This window comes from Salmo salar, chromosome 16, assembly GCF_965601325.2.
Source record: "Salmo salar chromosome 16, fSalSal1, whole genome shotgun sequence".
NCBI classification, from domain to species: Eukaryota; Metazoa; Chordata; class Actinopteri; order Salmoniformes; family Salmonidae; genus Salmo; species Salmo salar.
The window spans coordinates 75,122,147-75,144,212 of record NC_138306.1 but is presented as its reverse complement, the minus strand read 5'-3'; the positions used below and the strand labels follow the sequence as shown (position 1 = coordinate 75,144,212).

The 22,066-nt window shown below is 43.5% G+C and overlaps 1 protein-coding gene across 1 annotated transcript; it reads right to left on the bottom strand.

Moving 5' to 3' along the window:
* Nucleotides 1-604: 604 nt before the first annotated feature.
* Nucleotides 605-21,635, bottom strand: LOC106575486 (ephrin-A2). The gene is made up of 4 exons (XM_014152001.3): nt 19,883-21,635; nt 3,201-3,493; nt 2,280-2,345; nt 605-745 (listed from the first exon to the last, which is right to left on the bottom strand). Exons 1-4 carry the CDS (start codon nt 20,071-20,073, stop codon nt 612-614), a joined length of 684 nt encoding a protein of 227 aa, XP_014007476.1. The 5' UTR covers nt 20,074-21,635; the 3' UTR covers nt 605-611.
* Nucleotides 21,636-22,066: the final 431 nt, after the last annotated feature.

The window sequence follows — 22,066 nt, the reverse complement described above, 5'->3', positions numbered from 1 at the left end:
GAGACTCTCTTTCTCTCTCCTTTTCTTTGTTTATTTCTCTCTCACACTGCCTGCTTCCCTCTCCCCCTCCTTCTCCTCTTCCCTCTGTGGGCTGGGGGTTGCAGCAGTAAATATAGTTGAGTCGTTTTTCTGTCCCTTAGAAGGCTTCTGAGTGTCAGATCAGATCTGCACTTTGGAAGTCTAATTAACTGTCCATTTCAAATATAACCATGACATCATCCGTAGAACCATCTTCAGTTAAATTATATGTGATCATGTAAACATAACAGAAACACCATCAGTTTAGTTAGTTCAGTCCAGATTCACAGTGGTCATGCATGTGTGTGTCCAGCCAACTACCGCTACCCCCCATCCATGTCCCTTCAGACACCCCAGGGGGGTTAGGGTTAAGTTTAGACTAGGGCCTCTTCATCCATGAATTAGCCCAGGGGCTGTAAATGCTTGTCCTGGGGACCCACAGTGGTTTTTAATCCAGGACTGAAAGAGAGTTTCTCCCTGAGCGTGTGGGGGTTTGAGGGACAGCCAGCCAGGCAGTCCTACAGGCAGTCTTCCAGCAAAGACTCTGGTCTAGGTGTTGCGCCAGTGGAGGGAGGGGGGGGGGGGGGGGGGGGTCACAGCGATGAGAGGAAGCACAGTAGCAGTGTGGCCAGGCTGGGTATTAGGGCTGGGGCTAGCAGGGACTCTGGGCTCCAGTCTGCAGCTCCATCAGTCAGAAAGGGCTCTGGAGAGTCAAACCCTGAACTGCCTGGAACAGACAGAGAATGACAGCATGACTCAACAGAGAGCGAAAACACTGAAGTCTGAACAGACAGAGAGAAAGAAAATGACAGAACAGAGAGGACAGAAAACATCTGAAAGGAGAGATGGGACAGAATAGAACAGAGAGAAAGAGAAGGCCAGAACTATCTGAAAGCGGAGAGAAAATGATAGAAGCATTTGAAAGTAGAGTGAAAGAAATCTAAACAACCAACTGATTGGAGAGAGAGAACAACAGAATGGAGAGAAAAGGACTAAAATAGACAGAAAATAACAGGAATAATAAGAAGAAAGTGTTGGAGTTCCAGACACAGCAACAGAGAAAGAGAATGAGAGAAAGCGTGTAAGAGGAGAGAGAGGAGACTAATGTCGCCAAGACCTCAGCAGGGGGTTTAAGCAACCTAATTACAGTTTAATACAGTTACACACACACACACACACACACACACAGTCACAGTGATAATTGTAGAAAGTATTTAGAAGAAGATGTGGTTTCTATGTCAGAGTCAGAAAAAAATTGTAATTACAGAGGAGAGGAGTCATGTCTCTATTAGAAACTACATTAAAGGAGAGGAGTTATGTCTCTATTAGGAACTACATTTAAAGGAGAGGAGTTATGTCTCTATTAGAAACTACATTAAAGGAGAGGAGTCGTCTCTATTTGGAACTACATTTAAAGGAGAGGAGTCATGTCTCTATTAGAAACTACGTTAAAGGAGAGGAGTCATGTCTCTATTAGGAACTACATTTAAAGGAGAGGAGTCATGTCTCTATTAGAAACTACATTAAAGGAGAGGAGTTATGTCTCTTTTAGGAACTACATTTAAAGGAGAGGAGTCAAGTCTATTAGAAACTACATTAAAGGAGAGGAGTTATGTCTCTATTAGGAACTACATTTAAAGGAGAAGAGTCATGTCTCTATTAGAAACTACGTTAAAGGAGAGGAGTCATGTCTCTATTAGGAACTACATTTAAAGGAGAGGAGTCATGTCTCTATTTGGAACTACATTTAAAGGAGAGGAGTCGTCTCTATTTGGAACTACATTTAAAGGAGAGGAGTCGTCTCTATTAGGAACTACATTTAAAGGAGAGGAGTCATGTCTCTATTTGGAACTACATTTAAAGGAGAGGAGTCATGTCTCTATTTGGAACTACATTTAAAGGAGAGGAGTCGTGTCTCTATTAGGAACTAAATTGAATGGAGAGGAGTCGTGTCTCTATTAGGAACTACATTTAAAGGAGAGGAGTCACGTCTCTATTAGGAACTACATTTAAAGGAGAGGAGTCATGTCTCTTAGGACCTACATTTAAAGGAGAGGAGTTATGTCTCTATTAGGAACTACATTTAAAGGAGAGGAGTTATGTCTCTATTAGAAACTACATTTAAAGGAGAGGAGTCATGTCTCTATTAGGAACTTGAAGGAGAGGATTTCTGTCTGTCTTTCTATTGTCCTGTCTTCTCTCTATGTGTGTTTGTGTGTGTATGTGTGTGTGTGTGTGTGTGTGGTTAGAGCGTGACTTACCTGGGGGTCTGACATACACCTTCAGTCTCAGACACGGCCTCCCTACATGGTTGGGATGAGGAGACGCTGACAGAGAGAAAGAGGGAGGGAAAGAAAATGAGATGGAGATAGTTTGTAGTTTGCTATGTCGGTTACGCCACTGTGAATGGGGTCCAGGTTAGACCTGGGTGATCCCACTACATCTGGTGTCCATGAGGTTGAAAGGGAGACACACAAACACACACACACACACACACACACACACACACACACACACACACACACACACACAGTGAGAGGATAAGAAGAGCCAAGTCTGACCTCAGAGCAACATCATAAAAATCTGCTGCTCAGAGGAAATAACCATGACCCTTCCTCTGCCCTCCCTCCCTCTACCTTTCTCGTGTTCCTCCTCTTCTCTCTCTCCTCATAGCAGTAGTAATACATATACTAGTAGTTGTACTGTAGCAGTAAGAGGAGTAAATCCTAAATTACATTGAAGTAAAAAATTGTACTTCGTCATGCATTCATGTCAAATTCGACTTAAATGGAAGTTTCGACTCACCCCATAATATGTTGTTGTTGTACTGCAGTAGTACGACATATTTCTCACATTTATAGTAGTAGTACTGTAGTAGTACAAGATATTACTCACATTTGTTGTAGTAGTACTGTAGTAGTACAAGATATTACTCACATTTATAGTAGTAGTACTGTAGTAGTACAATATATTACTCACATTTATAGTGGTAGTACTGTAGTAGTACAAGATATTACTCACATTTATAGTGGTAGTACTGCAGTAGAATGACATATTTCTCCTATTTATAGTGGTAGTACTGTAGTAGTACAAGATATTACTCACATTTATAGTAGTAGTACTGTAGTACAAAATATTGCTCACATATTAGTTATATTGTAGTGGTATGACATATTACGCACAGATATAGTAGTATTCATGTCCTGGCCTGAACTCGAAGCCTAGGGAGAAAGGCGTAAACAGCTGGAACTTTTCTGAGAAGCGCAGGGGACCGTCAGGACCGGTAGGACGGTTGCACTCCCAGCGTTTGAACCCCCTCATCCTGTGTTGACAGGAAGTGTACCCCTCATGGTTGACCATGAACAGGATATAGCGTTCCATTCGACCGTGAGCCGGAGGGCCATTGGTGTAGAATGGACAGTAGATGTCGAGGTAGTCATTTATATTGACCGCAACCCTGTAGTCATGGTGGAACCTAGACCGCAACACAACAACATGGTTAAAACACTGCCACAACACAACCACAACAAAACCACAGGGTTAGGATGGATTTACACTGCTTTCTCTTTCCATCTAGCTCTCTCTGTCTCTCTCTCTCTCTCTCTCTCTCTCTCTGTCTCTCTCTCTTTCTCTCCTTGCTTCTGTTTCTCCCTCTCTCCCACTCCTCATATCTCTCTCCCACTCCTCATATCTCTCTCCAACTCCCTGTCCTCCACCATCTATATCCTCTCTCCCCTCATATCTCCCCTCTCTCCCCCATCTGTTGTCTGTCTGTAAGCATTAATCAGAGTGCTCAACCACCGTGACCAAGCGGATACACACACACACACACACACACACACACACACACACACACACACACACACACACACACACACACACACACACACACACACATTACACAAAGATACAAACGCATTGGCACAACTCTACTTTCTGCTGAAAATGTATGTGGGTCTTCCTATTTAATAATGAGGCCAGTGTGACATTGGGCAAAACATTTCTAAATGGTTTGAAACAAGATACAAATTATTTTCATGCAGTTCCACATGTGTACCTAGAGGAATAAAAGGGAATATATTTAAATTAGCCCATTACTCCTCCTATACAACAACACAGGACTAGGACTATAATCCTTTAAGTAGGGTTCATACAGACACTGGCAAATCAAATTCAAGGCTGTTCAGGGACGCTTTCAAGCACTCTATTGACCTTTTCAAGGATCTCAACAATGTTAAACAATTGTATAATTGATATAATTGTACATGTAGGGCCTAATATAGAACCCCCATCCACCCAAAAAGCATTCAAAAAGTGCAAAAGAAAAAGTAGGTCATTACCACTTTAAGAAAAATGCTTTTTTTAGGCCTTGATATTCTAATTATTATTATTACGTATTAAAATATGTGAGAATAATGTGGACATTGCCTGACTAAATAGATTGGATGTATGCATGGCGATTTTTCATTAGATGTTGTCGACCTCATAACAACCGCACGTGATTTTATGGCAACATAGTTGCGTCAGGAAACAAATGAAAGTGGCAAAAAATGATCAAAAATGAAATCACAGATAATTATATGGGAGCAGGAGAACTTATAAATTGGCAACAATAATTAGAAGGAATTTTCAAGCACCAAATTGAGGAAATGTCAGATTTTCAACGCAAGGTAGGCATATTCTAATACTTGAATTTCTGAGCTCCAAATTCATGTTCTAGTGGGCTACTTCAAGCCCCTTGTTGTTTAAAATGGCAGGTGTAACATGGAAAATAAAATGGATTTGTCATGTTATTTCATTACCAGATCATGTTGTGAATAAGCCCACTAGGCTATGTAATTTGTCGTCATTATATCCAGAATAATTAATAGGAAGAGTGTTGGGTGTTGCGCAATAGTCTATTTTACACAATTGCGCACAGCTAGACTCAGGAATGAGACACCAAAATATTCTGGACATACAGTACCAGTCAAAGGTTTGGACACCTACTCATTCAAGGGTTTGTCTTTATTTATACTATTTTCTACATTGTAGAATAATAGTGAGGATATCAAAACTATGAAACAACACACATGGAATCATGTAGTAACCCAAAAAGTGTTAAACGAATCAAAATAGATTTTAGATTCTTCAAAGTAGCCAACCTTTGCCTTGATGACAGCTTTGCACACTCTTGGCATGTAGTGTATGATCCCCCTTATACTGTATCTTAATGTAATAACATGAACAAAAATTGGCAGATTATTATCAATGACTTGTTAAGAAGTTGTCCAGTATAAGAAATCCTCACTGGTACCCTAGTTTATAGAAAGACCCGTGTGGGTGTGCTTCGTTGTGTGTGTGTGCTCCATTGTGTGTGTGCTTCATTGTGTGTCGAGGTAGTCATTTATATTGACCGCAACCTTGTAGTCATGGTGGAACCTAGACCGCAACACAACAACATGGTTCAAACACTGTGTGAAGTGTTTAGGTTGTGAGGATTTCTTCTCGAAAACAGAAACACAGCTTTTCTCCTCCAGTGGCCAAACCTTGCCCCCCACCGATCTAGAAATAGGCATCCGCTCATGAAACACACACAGACATCAAGCGACGCCCATAGTGTAGCAGCGCTGTTCCACTCTTTCCCTTTTCAACCCTGAGAATGAAAACCAATAGTAAAATGGGAAGATCTACACACATAGCTGGCTGGTCAAAAAATGCAACTCTCTAGCCTCATGGGGTTTCAAATAATCCTATTTTTATTTTGTTAATTTACTACCATTTATGTTCTTGGCATTGCGAGCTATTCACTGGTGGAGATGTAAAAGTAATCTGAATAAGGGCTGGATTCAATTCAATTGTGCATTACAGGCAATGTTCCCACATTGTTCAATCAGAAATTACCTTTAAGTGCCAAGCGTGTTTCAATGTGCGAACGGATTGAATCCCGGCCTAAGTATATTCTGTTACATACCCAATATTGGGGGTGAGTTAGAGAGAGTAGCCTAACAGTTCTGATTGAGATAGTAACAGGACTGATTGACTATAGTAACAGGACTGATATAGTAACAGGACTGATTGAGATAGAAACAGGACTGACTGATATATTAACAGGACTGATATAGTAACAGGACTGATTGAGATAGTAACAGGACTGATATGGTAACAGGACTGATTGAGATAGAAACAGGACTGACTGATATAGTAACAGGACTGATATAGTAACAGGACTGATTGAGATAGAAACAGGATTGACTGAGATAGTAAGAGGACTGCCTGAGATAGTAACAGGACTGCCTGAGATAGTAACAGGGCTGATAGAGATAGTAACAGGGCTGATAGAGATAGTAACAGGGTTGATAGAGATAGTAACAGGGCTGATAGAGATAGTAACAGGGTTGATAGAGATAGTAACAGGACTGACTGAGATGGTATCAGGACTGACTGTGATAGTAACAGGACTGACTGAGATGGTAACAGGATTGACTGAGATAGTAACAGGGTTGATAGAGCTAGTAACGGTGCTGATAGAGATAGTAACAGGGTTGATAGAGATAGTAACAGGACTGACTGAGATGGTATCAGGACTGACTGAGATGGTATCAGGACTGACTGAGATGGTAACAGGACTGACTGAGATGGTAACAGGACTGACTGAGATGGTAACAGGACTGACTGAGATGGTAACAGGACTGACTGAGATGGTAACAGGACTGATTGAGATGGTAACAGGACTGATTGAGATGGTAACAGGACTGACTGAGATGGTAACAGGACTGACTGAGATGGTAACAGGACTGACTGAGATGGTAACAGGACTGATTGAGATGGTAACAGGACTGATTGAGATGGTAACAGGACTGATAGAGATGGTAACAGGATTGACTGAGATAGTAACAGGACTGACTGAGCTATAACAGGGATGATTGGATAAGTAACATGATTGATAGAGATATTGACAACACTAATAGAGATTGTAACATGATTGATAGTAACAGGACTGATTGAGTTAGTAACATGATTGATAGAGATATTGATAGCACCAATGGAGATAGTAACATGGCTGACTTGTAACACAATTGATAGATAGTAACATGACTGATAGTAACAGGACTGATTGAGATATAACAGGGCTGATAGAGATAGAAACAGGACGACGGAGATAGTAACAGGGGTTATAGAGATAGTAACAGGACTGACTGAGATGTAACAGGACTGACTGAGCTATATCAGGGATGATTGGATAAGTAACATGATTGATAGAGATATTGACAGCACTAATAGAGATTTTAACATGATTGATAGTAACAGGACTGATTTGAGATAGTAACAGGACTGATTGAGTTAGTAACATGATTGATAGAGATATTGATAGCACCAATTGAGATAGTAACATGATTGACAGAGATATTGACAGCACTACGTGAGATAGTAAAATGATTGATAGAGATATTGACAGCACTAATCGAGATAGTAACATGATTGATAGAGATATTGACAGCACTAATAGAGATACAGTTGAAGTCAGAAGTTTACATACACTTAGGTTGGAGTCATTAAAACTTGTTTTTCAACCACTCCACACATTTCTTGTTAACAAACTATAGTTTTGGCATGTCGGTTAGGACATCTACTTTGTGCATGCCACGTGTCATTTTTCCAACAATTGTTTACAGACAGATTATTTCACTTATAATTCGCTGTATCACAATTCCAGTGGGTCAGAAGTTTACATACACTGTGCCTTTAAACGTCTTGGAAAATTCCTGAAAATTATGTCATGGCTTTAGAAGCTTCTGATAGGCTAATTGACATCATTTGAGTCAATTGGAGGTCTACCTGTGGATGTATTTCAAGGCCTACCTTCAAACTCAGTGCCTCTTTGCTTGACATCATGGGAAAATCAAAAGAAATCAGCCAAGACTCCAGAAAAGAAATTGTAGACCTCCACAAGTCTGGTTCATCCTTGGGAGCAATTTCCAAATGCTTGAAGGTACCACGTTCATTTGTACAAACAATAACACGCAAGTACAAACACCATGGGACCACACAGTCGTCATACCGCTCAGGAAGGAGACACTTTCTGTCTCCTAGAGATAAACGTACTTTGGTACGAAAAGTGCAAATCAATCCCAGAACAACAGCAAAGGACCTTGTGAAGATGCTGGAGGAAACAGGTACAAATGTATCTATATCCACAGTAAAACAAGTCATAAATCGACATAACCTGAAAGGCCGCTCAGCAAGGAAGAAGCCACTGCTCCAAAACCACCATTAAAAAGCCAAACTACTGTTTGCAACTGCACATGGGGACAAAGATTGTACTTTTTGGAGAACTGTTTGGCCATAATGACCATCAATATGTTTGGAGGAAAGAACACCATCCCAACCGTGAAGCACTGGGGTGGCAGCATCATGTTGTGGCGGTGCTTTGCTGCAGGAGGGACTGGTGCACTTCACAAAATAGATGACATCATGAGGGAGGAAAATTAGGTGGATATATTGAAGCAGCATCTCAAAACATCAGTCAGGAAGTTAAAGCTTGGTCGCAAATGGGTCTTCCAAATGGACAATGACCCCAAGCATACTTCCAAAGTTGTGGCAAAATGGCTTAAGGACAACAAAGTCAAGGTATTGGAGTGGCCATCACAATCCCATAGAAATTTGTGGGCAGAACTGAAAAAGTGTGTGCGAGGCTTACAAACCTGACACAGTTACACCAGCTCTGTCAGGAGGAATGGGCCAAAATTCAACCAACTTATTGTGGGAAGCTTGTGGAAGGCTACCCGAAACGTTTGACCCAAGTTAAACAATTTAAAGTCAATGCTACCAAATACTAATTGAGTGTATGTAAACTTCTGACCCACTGTGAATGTGATGAAAGAAATAAAAGCTGAAATAAATCATTCTCTCTACTATTATTCTGATATTTCACATTCTTAAAATAAAGTGGTGATCCTAACTGGCATAAGACAGGGAATTTTTACTAAGATTCAATGTCAGGAATTGTGAAAAACTGAGTTTAAATATATTTGGCTAAGGTGTCTGTAAACCTCCTACTTCAACTGTAGTAACATGATTGATAGAGATATTGACAGCACTAATTATAAATAGATATGTAACGGTAAGGAGACTAAAAGCGTATAAATATTTTTCTTGTTAACAAAGTAGAGTGTTGGGCAGAAGGGTAAGCTATATTCTGAATAATTCACATTTAACACACACACACCCACACACACACACCACACACACACACACACACACACACATCCTTCTGTAAGTTAACAACAGATACACCCTTCTGTAAGTTAACAACACACACACACACACACACAGACACACCCTTCTGTAAGTTAACACACACACACACACACACACACACACACACACACACACACACACACACACACACACACACACACACACACACACACACACACACACACACACACACACACACACACACACACAGGGTAAGCTCTTGTGTGAATTATTCAGGTCAGCCAAACTGTTGCTGCTGTTGGCTGTGCTGTGTAGCTGTTTCATATTTAATGGTCCTTTTGATGTGTATTAATTAACTACTGCAAGCTCTGCTGTTTCTCTTCCTTTAAACACACACACACACACACACACACACACACACACACACACACACACACACACACACACACACACACACACACACACACACACACACACAAAAATACACACACACAAAGAAACACACCCTCACAAAGACACACCTCCTTAGCCTGTGGGCCTAATGGCGAGATGAAAGAGAGGAAAGAGGAGGAAGGGGGATACGGGGGAGGAAGAGAGATACCCCTCAACTATCTGATACAGGAGTAGCTAGGAGAGGTTGTGTCGTTAAGAAGCAATGTGTGTGTGTTCCTCTGGCACTCTCATTTTAATCCTTGTATAGGGGTTGTGGTGGGAATCTGCACACCATGCTAAATCGATACACACCCTTTCGCTTTAAAGAGAGTGTGTGTCTGTGTGTGTGTCCACCTTAGTATGCAGCTCAGACACAGACATAGCGGGGGAATATTTGGACTGGGGGGGGGGGAGTTACATAAGACAGACACTTAAGTGGTTTTGACCTTGGTTACAACCCCCTCATACACATACACACACACACACACACACACACACACAGTCACACACACACAGTCGCACACCCACCCACACACACACACACACTAAACTTTATTTTAAGCACTGAGTGCGTACATGAAGGCAGCGTGTGTGTGTGTGTGTTAATGTAGATTAAGAGCCTGAAAGAGGACACATTGAACTGAGGGAAACAGGGGAATCCATATCCTTTATCCCCCCTTCTCTCTATTCTTGCCTTCCCCTCCTTTTCCTTTAGGTCTTACCATTCCCTTTCTCCTACCATGACCCTCTCCACTTTCCCTCCATCTCCTTCTCTACCCTCCATCTCTTTCTCATTTCTCCATCTTCTGTTTTCTTTTTCTTACCAGTTGTCCTTCCTCTTCTCTAAACAGTTCCTTTTCACCATCTCTCACTCCATCCCTCAGTAAAAAGATCAAACAGGCTGTTTGCTCTCTCTCTCCCTCTCACCCCCCCTCTCTCTTTCTCTCTCTTTCTGGCAGGATGACAGCTCTCACTCGTCCCAGGGCAGGCCCTTATGTAAACAGCCCCATCGCACTCAGGCTGTGTGTGTGTATGTGTGTGTGTGTAAACCCTCTCATTACCATATCAAAGCCCGTGATCGCTCCTCTCCTCCCAGTGTTAGAGTGGCATATTAATAGTTGTGTAGGTTAAACTTCCAGATAAAGCAGGCTGATGAAGGTTAGTTCTCTCTGTTTGAAACAGTTCACTTACTTGCATTTCCCTGCGGGGGGTTGGGGGGGGGGGGGGGGGGGGGTTTGCCGATTGAAGAATATGATACAGGACTGGGCTTTGATTGGCTGACAGATTTCATTGGCTGACAGATTTGTCTTTTGATTGGTCCTACCCCGAGGCTCTCAGATGACCTTCAGCAACTTTCTCAACTTTCTTCTCTCATCCACCACTTCTCTCCTCTCATATCCCTCTACACTCTCCTCTCATATCCCTCTGCTTTCTCCTCTCATATCCCTCTGCACTCTCCTCTCATATCCCTCTGCACTCTCCTCTCATATCCCTCTACACTCTCCTCTCATATCCCTCTACACTCACCTCTCATATCCCTCTACACTCTCCTCTCATATCCCTCTCTCCTCTCCTCTCATATCCCTCTACACTCTCCTCTCATATCCCTCTCTCCTCTCCTCTCCTCTCCGGGACTAGTTTTGTACGGTACTACCCCTCCCGGGTATGAGTGGGTTGGGGAAGCTTATTGAAATAAATTGACTAAAAGTATGTAACTGCTCCAGTGATTCTGATGAAATTGTATAATTGAATCTCACAGTAGATGCTTCACATTTGTCTGATTGACTGACGACTAACTAACTGATTAACCAACTGACATAAACATAACAGTTTTCCCCTCATTCCTGCCCCACCCCTCTCTCTCTCTCCCTCCATCCCTCTCTTCACCCACCCATCCTTATGTGTCTACTGTAGTAGCCTGACTTAATCACTCAAAGCTGGAAAACACTTAGAGGCTCTTCACTAAATCCATATCGAACACACACACACACACACACACATCCATATCAAAATGAGGTTATATCTGCAGGCAGTTTGCCACATCTTTGATCAATAATATAATTTCTGTTTTATTAATAACTCTAAACACTGACATGCCCCGTAAGCACTTTACCAGAAAACAAACAACCGTAACCCCCTTCTGCCCCCAACCCTTTACCAGACAACCACCAACCCAACCCAACCCTTTACCAGACAACCACCAACCCAACCCTTTACCAGACAACCACCAACCCAACCGAACCCTTTACCAGACAACCACCAACCCAACCCTTTACTAGACAACCACCACCCCAACCCTTTACCAGACAACCACCAACCCAACCCAACCCTTTACCAGACAACCACCAACCCAACCCAACCCTTTACCAGACAACCACCAACCCAACCCTTTACCAGACAACCACCAACCCAACCCTTTACCAGACAACCACCACCCCAACCCTTTACCAGACAACCACCACCCCAACCCTTTACCAGACAACCACCAACCCAACCCTTTACTAGACAACCACCACCCCAACCCTTTACCAGACAACCACCACCCCAACCCAACCCTTTACCAGACAACCACCAACCCAACCCTTTACCAGACAACCACCAACCCAACCCAACCCTTTACCAGACAACCACCAACCCAACCCTTTACCAGACAACCACCAACCCAACCCAACCCTTTACCAGACAACCACCAACCCAACCCTTTACCAGACAACCACCAACCCAACCCTTTACCAGACAACCACCACCCCAACCCTTTACCAGACAACCACCAACCCAACCCTTTACCAGACAACCACCACCCCAACCCTTTACCAGACCACCACCACCCCAACCCTTTACCAGACAACCACCAACCCAACCCTTTACCAGACAACCACCACCCCAACCCTTTACCAGACAACCACCACCCCAACCCTTTACCAGACAACCACCAACCCAACCCTTTACCAGACAACCACCAACCCAACCCTTTACCAGACAACCACCAATCCAACCCAACCCTTTACCAGACAACCACCACCCCAACCCTTTACCAGACAACCACCAACCCAACCCTTTACCAGACAACCACCAACCCAACCCAACCCTTTACCAGACAACCACCAACCCAACCCTTTACCAGACAACCACCAACCCAACCCAACCCTTTACCAGACAACCACCAACCCAACCCTTTACCAGACAACCACCAACCCAACCCAACCCTTTACCAGACAACCACCAACCCAACCCAACCCTTTACCAGACAACCACCACCCCAACCCTTTACCAGACAACCACCACCCCAACCCTTTACCAGACAACCACCAATCCAACCCTTTACCAGACAATCACCACCCCAACCCTTTACCAGACAACCACCAACCCAACCCAACCCTTTACCAGACAACCACCAACCCAACCCAACCCTTTACCAGACAACCACCAACCCAACCCTTTACCAGACAACCACCACCCCAACCCTTTACCAGACAACCACCACCCCAACCCTTTACCAGACAACCACCACCCCAACCCTTTACCAGACAACCACCAACCCAACCCAACCCTTTACCAGACAACCACCAACCCAACCCTTTACCAGACAACCACCAACCCAACCCTTTACCAGACAACCACCACCCCAACCCTTTACCAGACAACCACCAACCCAACCCTTTACCAGACAACCACCAACCCAACCCAACCCTTTACCAGACAACCACCAACCCAACCCTTTACCAGACAACCACCAACCCAACCCAACCCTTTACCAGACAACCACCAACCCAACCCTTTACCAGACAACCACCAACCCAACCGAACCCTTTACCAGACAACCACCAACCCAACCCAACCCTTTACCAGACAACCACCAACCCAACCCTTTACCAGACAACCACCACCCCAACCCTTTACCAGACAACCACCACCCCAACCCTTTACCAGACAATCACCAACCCAACCCTTTACCAGACAATCACCAACCCAACCCTTTACCAGACAATCACCACCCCAACCCTTTACCAGACAACCACCAATCCAACCCTTTACCAGACAATCACCAACCCAACCCTTTACCAGAGAAACCACCACCCCAACCCTTTACCAGACAACCACCAACCCAACCCTTTACCAGACAACCACCAATCCAACCCTTTAGAAGACAACCTCCAACTCAACCCTTTACCAGACAACCAGCATCTATAGAGGATTCTCTACCCAGACAACCAGCATCTATAGAGGATTCTCTAACCAGACAACCAGCATCTATAGAGGATTCTCTAACCAGACAACCACCAACTATAGAGGATTCTCTACCCAGACAACCAGCATCTATAGAGGATTCTCTAACCAGACAACCACCACCTATAGAGGATTCTCTAACCAGACAACCAGCATCTATAGAGGATTCTCTAACCAGACAACCACCACCTATAGAGAATTCTCTACCCAGACAACCAGCATCTATAGAGGATTCTATACCCAGACAACCACCACCTATAGAGGATTCTCTACCCAGACAACCACCACCTATAGAGGCTCTCTACCCAGACAACCAGCATCTATAGAGGATTCTCTAACCAGACAACCAGCATCTATAGAGGATTCTCTAACCAGACAACCAGCATCTATAGAGGATTCTCTACCCAGACAACCACCACCTATAGAGGATTCTCTACCCAGACAACCAGCATCTATAGAGGATTCTCTAACCAGACAACCACCATCTATAGAGGATTCTCTAACCAGACAACCAGCATCTATAGAGGATTCTCTACCCAGACAACCAGCATCTATAGAGGATTCTCTCCCCAGACAACCAGCATCTATAGAGGATTCTCTAACCAGACAACCACCATATATAGAGGATTCTCTACCCAGACAACCAACATCTATAGAGGATTCTCTAACCAGACAACCACCACCTATAGAGAATTCTCTAACCAGACAACCACCATCTATAGAGGATTCTCTACCCAGACAACCACCATCTATAGAGGATTCTCTACCCAGACAACCAACATCTATAGAGGATTCTCTACCCAGACAACCAGTATCTATAGAGGATTCTCTAACCAGAAAACCACCACCTATAGAGGATTCTCTAACCAGAAAACCACCACCTATAGAGGATTCTCTAACCAGACAACCAGCATCTATAGAGGATTCTCTAACCAGACAACCACCACCTATAGAGGATTCTCTAACCAGACAACCACCATCTATAGAGGATTCTCTACCCAGACAACCAACATCTGTAGAGGATTCTCTAACCAGACAACCAGCATCTATAGAGGATTTTCTAACCAGACAACCAGCATCTATAGAGGATTCTCTACCCAGACAACCAACATCTATAGAGGATTCTCTAACCAGACAACCAGTATCTATAGAGGATTCTCTAACCAGACAACCACCACCTATAGAGGATTCTCTAACCAGACAACCAGCATCTATAGAGGATTCTCTAACCAGACAACCACCACCTATAGAGGATTCTCTAACCAGACAACCACCATCTATAGAGGATTCTCTACCCAGACAACCAACATCTGTAGAGGATTCTCTAACCAGACAACCAGCATCTATAGAGGATTTTCTAACCAGACAACCAGCATCTATAGCGGATTCTCTACCCAGACAACCAGCATCCTTTCTAACCCAGTTTTCTGTCTCACTGTATAAACTTCCTCTCTTTGTCTTCAAATGATTTAACACATTTCTACTTTTAACCCTCTTATGTCTCTCAGCTTTCGCTACTGAAATGTTGTCTTGAGGATTAATAAAGTATTAACCTATCAGCCTATACATTTGAAAGTCTAAGTGATTTGATGGTAGTTTAGAGAAAGCATTTGGCTAATAACACTTTTATCAATGTCTATGTACAAAACATATATTTCTAAATCATTTTACACTCTTGTAGTGTAGATGGATCATTAATACATTATTTATCCATCTGACTGTAAAAAAAATATAAAGTAGAAATGATTTGTAGAGCACAGGGTTACAGCTGAGGTTAGTGTGTGGGGGGGGGGGGGGTAGAGCTAGGCTTAAAGACGAATGTGGAAGCATTACAGGAGATAATCTTCTTCACAGCTGAAACATGTTAAAGCTGAATAGTACATTTGCGAAATAGCACAGTGCACGCATGCACGCACACACACCTGAATGAGGATGGCAGAGAGAACATGAATGATACATCTAGGCAGTCTCTCTGAATTAGTGAAAAAGAAGGAGGGAGAGAGAGAAATTGTGCCTCATCACCTCCTCAAGACTAATAAAGACAGCAGTGTGTGTGTGTGTGTGTGTGTGTGTGTGTGTGTGTGTGTGTGTGTGTGTGTGTGTGTGTGTGTGTGTGTGTGTGTGTGTGTGTGTGTGTGTGTGTGTGTGTGTGTGTGTGTGTGTGTGTGTGTGAGAGAAAACAGCCTTTGAACTCTGAACCAATGAGGAGATGTTGCTGGGAGCATTTCCTCACCAGCTGTGGCACACACACACACACACACACACACACACATCTCTGAAAACCTCTCTCTCTCAGACAGACAAGTATTTTCTCTCCAACTGTGTTTCTCTCACAGATGTAGACAGCAAGAAAAACTTCAGAATAATAAGCTATCACAATCCCTTTCCAAAACACACACACACACACTAATGCTTAAAGTTAGTGGTTGGTCACCATGAGTTAACACACCCAAAGCATGGATTACAGTCTGTCCTTGTCCATAGGACCGCTTTCAGGGTAAGGAAACTAATAAGGCATTTAATCATTTGGGTGAACTATCCCTTTAAGAAGCCCAGCATAAAGCTGTTAGTAATGTTAGAAGGTAGCTACACCACCACTTTCTCAGCAGTCTAGTTTTTAGGACCGACCCAGTTTAGAACAGTGCACCATCTCTAACACGCACACACCAAGACACACAGTTCTGGGATCTGGAAAGAAGACAGAAGTGTGCGTTTGAAGTGTGTGTGATCAAACTATGAGTATGCAGCTCCACAGCCGTACGCCACAACTCATACCTCACACACTCCTCCTGTATCTCCTCCTGTAATCTCTTTATCTCCTCTGTCTCTGTCCCCGCCTTTCTAATAGTCTATTTCTCTACTTCTTTCCTTTCTCACTCCTGTCATTTCATTGTCGTGTGTGTGGGTGGGCGTGCATCTGCGTCGAATACCTTCTTTCCATCTCTTATCTGTTTCTATGTAATATTGAATGTTTCCATCTAATATCTCTAGTATATTGTGTTTCTAATGCAGTACACCAGATATCTTGTATCTATCTGCTATCTTTGACATCTACTATCAGGTATTGTATAGATCAATAAAAACAAAGAAGGCTATGAAGTTACCAGTATAATGTGTGTCCCTCAGTGTTATGTCATTGGTGTTGCCGCCTTGAAAATCAATGATTAGAAAGATATACAAGGACCTTGAGCATTCTCTCCAGTGGCAAACTGTTATCAGGGAGGGGTCTATATTAAATAAAATTATTAGCTAAACACACTCTTTAAGTGTGTCATACATTTGAGGATTCCATTAATCATGTGGTGTGTCTCAATCCAAAGTGCCACTTGGTGTTAGTGAATTTAAATGAAGGGAAATATCATTGTGAGCAAAATGATTAATCATATCACTTCAGTACATTCTTTTTAAAGGATTGATGACCTTCGATTTCAGCATTCGTGGCCTCCATTTCAGAAAAACCTCAACCTAAAATGTCTCATTGTGTAACGAGTGCGCTGAGAGTCGGGAAGCAAGTTCAGGGAGTGAGTGTTTAAATACATAAATGCAACTAAATACAAAAACAAGAAACACAAACAATGCACAGACATGAACTGGAACAGTAACAATGATGCCTGGGGAAGGAACCAAAGGGAGTGACATATATAGGGAAGGTAATCAGGGAGGTGATGGAGTCCAGGTGAGTCTGATGAGGCCCTGGTGCGCGTAACGATGGTAACAGGTGTGCGCCATAATGAGCAGCCTGGTGACCTAGGGGCCGGAGAGGGAGCACACGTGACACATTGGCGTTACCCTCATTGGTGTTAATACTTCTACTGGTGGCACAATGTTATCATAATGGTAAATGTTATTTAAAGTCATTAAGGTTCCATATTAGTTGATTTAGAATGGGAAGATCAGATCAAGAATAAGGGGATATTTCAGACAAGTGCCTCCATCTTTTAAAATGTATCATGAGTAGTGATGTGATTGTAATATCAAACACACACACATGCCACTAAAAACAGAGATTTCATAACAAAGTTTGCAGAGTGGAAGTTGTTCAGAGTCCTGACCTTAAATGTTTTATAGACGTTTAACATCACCTGTGAAGCTAAACCAAGTGGAAAACAGATCGTGTACACCAGCAAAACATCTCTTCCTGTCTCTCTCCACATAATTTCTCTCATCCACCTTTCGCTTCACAACTCTTCTCCTTCTCTCCTTGCAATCTCTGTCTCCCTCCCTCCCTCCCTCCCTCTCTCTCTCTCACTGTAAAAATGGTGTACTGAGAGCTTACACAAACACACATAACAGAAGCTTTGATTATTGTATTGTAATCAGGTCAGAGACATTAACGGGCTTTTGTTGTCTTGTCTCCTGTTTCTTTTCTGTTGTTTAGAAGTGTCTGTCATAACTGGTGTACATCAGTCATAGTGGGAATAAAAGGAAGACAGACAGAGAGAGAGAGGCAGGCAGACAGAGGCTGTTTCATGTCGAACAGAGAAGACATTAAGATAGAGAGTCACACACACAAACACACAGAGGTTTGCTGTTACATGTAGGTGTATAGTAAAGATGTGTGTGTCAGAACAAACTGAAAGATATATCTGTGTATGCCACAGGGGACAGTAGAGAAAGTGTGTGTGTGTGTGTGTGTGTGTGTGTGTGTGTGTGTGTGTGTGTGTGTGTGTGTGTGTGTGTGTGTGTGTGTGTGTGTGTGTGTGTGTGTGTGTGTGTGTGTGTGTGTGTGTGTGTGTGTGTGTGTGTTGGGGGACAAGGGCGAGACAGATACATGGATGTGAATGTGGCGCAGGGGACAGGAGAGACTGCACATGGCTAAGTCTGTGTGTCTGACACAGTTGAGAGGAGAGTAGGCCTTTCTGCGCACACAGACACACACACTATCTTCCCCTTTCAGTCTCTCTCTGAGGACATCCATCCCATAGCATGAAACGGATGGAGATAGCCACAAAGCCTCCCAGAAGAGAGGAGAAAACGTGATGGGGAGCACACGGGATGGGGAGAAAACAGACCAGGAGGAAACAGGATAGGGAGGAAACGGGATGAGGAGAAAATGTGATCAGGAGGAAATGGGATGGGGAGGAAACAGGATCTGGAGGAAACGGGGTGGGGAGGAATCGGGATGGCGTGCGTGTGTGTGTGCGTGCGTGCGTGCATGCGTGTGCGCGTGCGGTTTGAAACTCATCTCCTGTTCATTTGTTTCTGTATAAACAAACTTTTCCATCAACCTCCCATCACACATTAATTCAGCGATATAACAATAGCATTGCACAAACAGAGCATGTTGTCTGATGTAGCACGTTGACAGAGGGAGGAGGGGAAGAGCAGAGTGAGAGGGAAAAAAAGAAGGAAAGAGACGGAGAGAAAAAGAGAGGAGAGAGAGGAGAGTCTTCCTCCTTGCCTGTTAAATATTTGAGCACTTGTGGAGAGACAGAGCTGTTAGCTGAACTAAATCAGCAGCGTCGGTGTGTGTGTGTGTGTGTTGCAGGGGGAGACGGGGCTGTTAGCCGGTTAGTGGTAATTCAACCGTGATAGAGAGGGAGCACTTTCACTGTTTATATATGTACCTGAGAGAGAGACAGAGAAGGGATGGAGGGAGGGGGAGGCAGGGAGGGAGAGGGAGGCTGTCCAGTCTGTCAGAATTCATTAGACTGACAGAGCGAAGCTGCTCTGCACCATGTCAATGAGACCCAGCTAACCACAGCAGTGTCTGTGTCTGACTGTGTGTGTGTGTGTGTGTGTGTGTGTGTGTGTGTGTGTGTGTGTGTGTGTGTGTGTGTGTGTGTGTGTGTGTGTGTGTGTGTGTGTGTGTGTGTGTGTGTCAGCTATACTCTGTAACTAGAGAGGGAGGCAGAATGAAAGAGGGAGGCATGATGCCCTCATTGTCTATCAGAGACAAAAGGAGCTTTCAGCTCAATTATAGCATCCACACACACCACACACACACACACACACACACACACACACACACACACACACACACACAGAGACTGTATCATCCTACCTGGGGTTTGTGCTGTTCCAGTAAACAGCATGGTGGTCGAAGATGATCTGGTCTTCAGCCCAGACGGACAAACAGGAAGACAGGACGGTCAGACACATCAGAACCACCTGCGTCACACACGTACACACACTCCTCTGACCAGGCCGGGCCGTCCACCTGACACTTCTCAAACCAGTTACACACAACATCATAGTGTCCACTTGAAGTCTACTTGTTAGATCCACCTCCACAGTAGTGTTCGCTGATTATGTTAGCTTACAGTTGAGTTGGAATATCCAGCACATGGACAGTGTTAATCAGTGTCTGGACATTCAAAGATCCCAGTCCATTCCAATTGTTCCAGCCTGTTAGTGGAAACAGGGTGGCAGAGGTCGTAGTGTGCAGGACTTTGAATCCAGGACTTTGTAATGCGGTTTGAATCCAGGTGTGTTGTTTTGGCGTGTTTTTGTTTACAAACCTTATCCTGAACCTTGACCACTTTGCTAGCATACCTAAAGCTAACCTTACCCTAACCAATCGCTAGCATGCTCAAACCTAACCTGTTGCGCTTGCATGTTGCGCAAATCACTCAATCTCAATCAATACAGGAGGAGTGTCTATGTTCTTGCCAGGGTCTGAGACTTGTCCTCCCATCGTACAACTTGTGCTCCCCTGAATATGACATCCAAACTAGTGACTTTCATTCTCCTGAATCCACGCTTTTATCTTAAGTCCACTGTCTGTTCATTGATGATTGATTACGGTGATGAGACATTATTTGACATATTTCTGTATTTCTATAAATACTGGCGTTGATGAATTATCAGCCATCTCACGATGTCGTCCTCTCTCTTTCGATCACACACTATCAGCACAAATAGAAACCTCTTCTCTCCACTCCTCTCCTCCACTCCACAAAGAGACGCGAAGCCAAATCCAATCTGGGTTTAATGTCGTCTGGGAACCGAACATCCTGACTCCCCTCAGCTCGCTGGGACTGAACTGTCTTCAGTAGATCTATGGGTTCGTAACAGTTTCCTCAGGGAGTTGTTTTGGTACTGAACAGTTTCTTCAGTGGGACATGTTCCATACTGAATATTTTTTTTCAGTGAGATATGTTCCAGTGCTGAACAGTTTCTTCAGTAAGAAATTCTGTTTTGGTGCTGAAGGTTCCTCTGTAAGATGTTTCAGTACTGACCAGTTTCCCCACTAACAGATTCCGTTTCGATACTGACCAGTTACTCCGGTAACAGATTCTGTTTTGGTGCTGAAGGTAAGATGTTTCGGTACTGACCAGTTTCTATCTGGTCCTTCATAAAGGGAGGTCCATTTGAATATTCGTCAGATGTCTGTTTGGGTCAATAAACCACGACGGGTTAATCGTTTCCTCAGTGAGAGTGGTTGGTTGGGTCCTGTTATTACTGCTCGTTTTTATCACAGATCACCAGCTATCACACTCCTCCCGTCTCAAGTTCCTCTTCTGTCTCTTTCTGCTGATTTGGTCCACACTCCACAATGTTCTTTACGGATCAACACACAGAGACTGGCAGAGACACACACACAGACTGGCAGAGAGACAGACCGACAGAGTGAATAACGTGGCGATCCTTCCAACAGTCTCTCACGGTGACAACACTCCTCGTGGTGAATCTGATTCTCAGCCCCCGCTGCTGCCAGAATCTCCTCACTGCTCGTTTTCACCTCCTTCTCTCCCTCTCTCTACCCATCCTCCCTCTTTCTCCCTCCTCCCTCCCTCCCATCCTCCCTCTCCCCATCCCCCCCTCTCACTCTGAGCTGGCGGAGTCTCTCAGTCTCTTACCTCTGGGGACAGTGTCTGACTCACTACTCTCGCGGCTCTGAAGCCGCTTAGTTCAGCTGTATTAAACTGTATGTATCCACATATACATAACATGGGTTAGGATAATACTGACAGTGTTAGGTTAGAATATCACTGTCAATACAGTTACTACATCTTTACAAAACGTGTAATCAAGTTATTACTACACCTTTATTGTACAATTAAGGTATTACTACATTTGTACTGTTCCAGAATAATGTAGTTATCATTGTAGCGCATCTGTGCTGCAAGAATGTATATAATCGAAGTATTAAGAGTATTGTAAGAATAAATACTTATCTGTATGAACAGACCTATATATATATATATATATATATATATATATATATATATATATATATATATAT

Excerpts from the sequence above, each read along its gene's own strand:
- LOC106575486 (XM_014152001.3), bottom strand. The coding sequence starts at position 20,073 with ATGATGTTGTGTGTAACTGGTTTGAGAAGTGTCAGGTGGACGGCCCGG. Across the intron at positions 2,346-3,200 it reads ACATGAATACTACTATATCT|CGTCTCCTCATCCCAACCAT; the intron begins GTGCGTAATATG and ends TCTCTCTGTCAG. Across the intron at positions 746-2,279 it reads GGTGTATGTCAGACCCCCAG|GCAGTTCAGGGTTTGACTCT; the intron begins GTAAGTCACGCT and ends TGTCTGTTCCAG.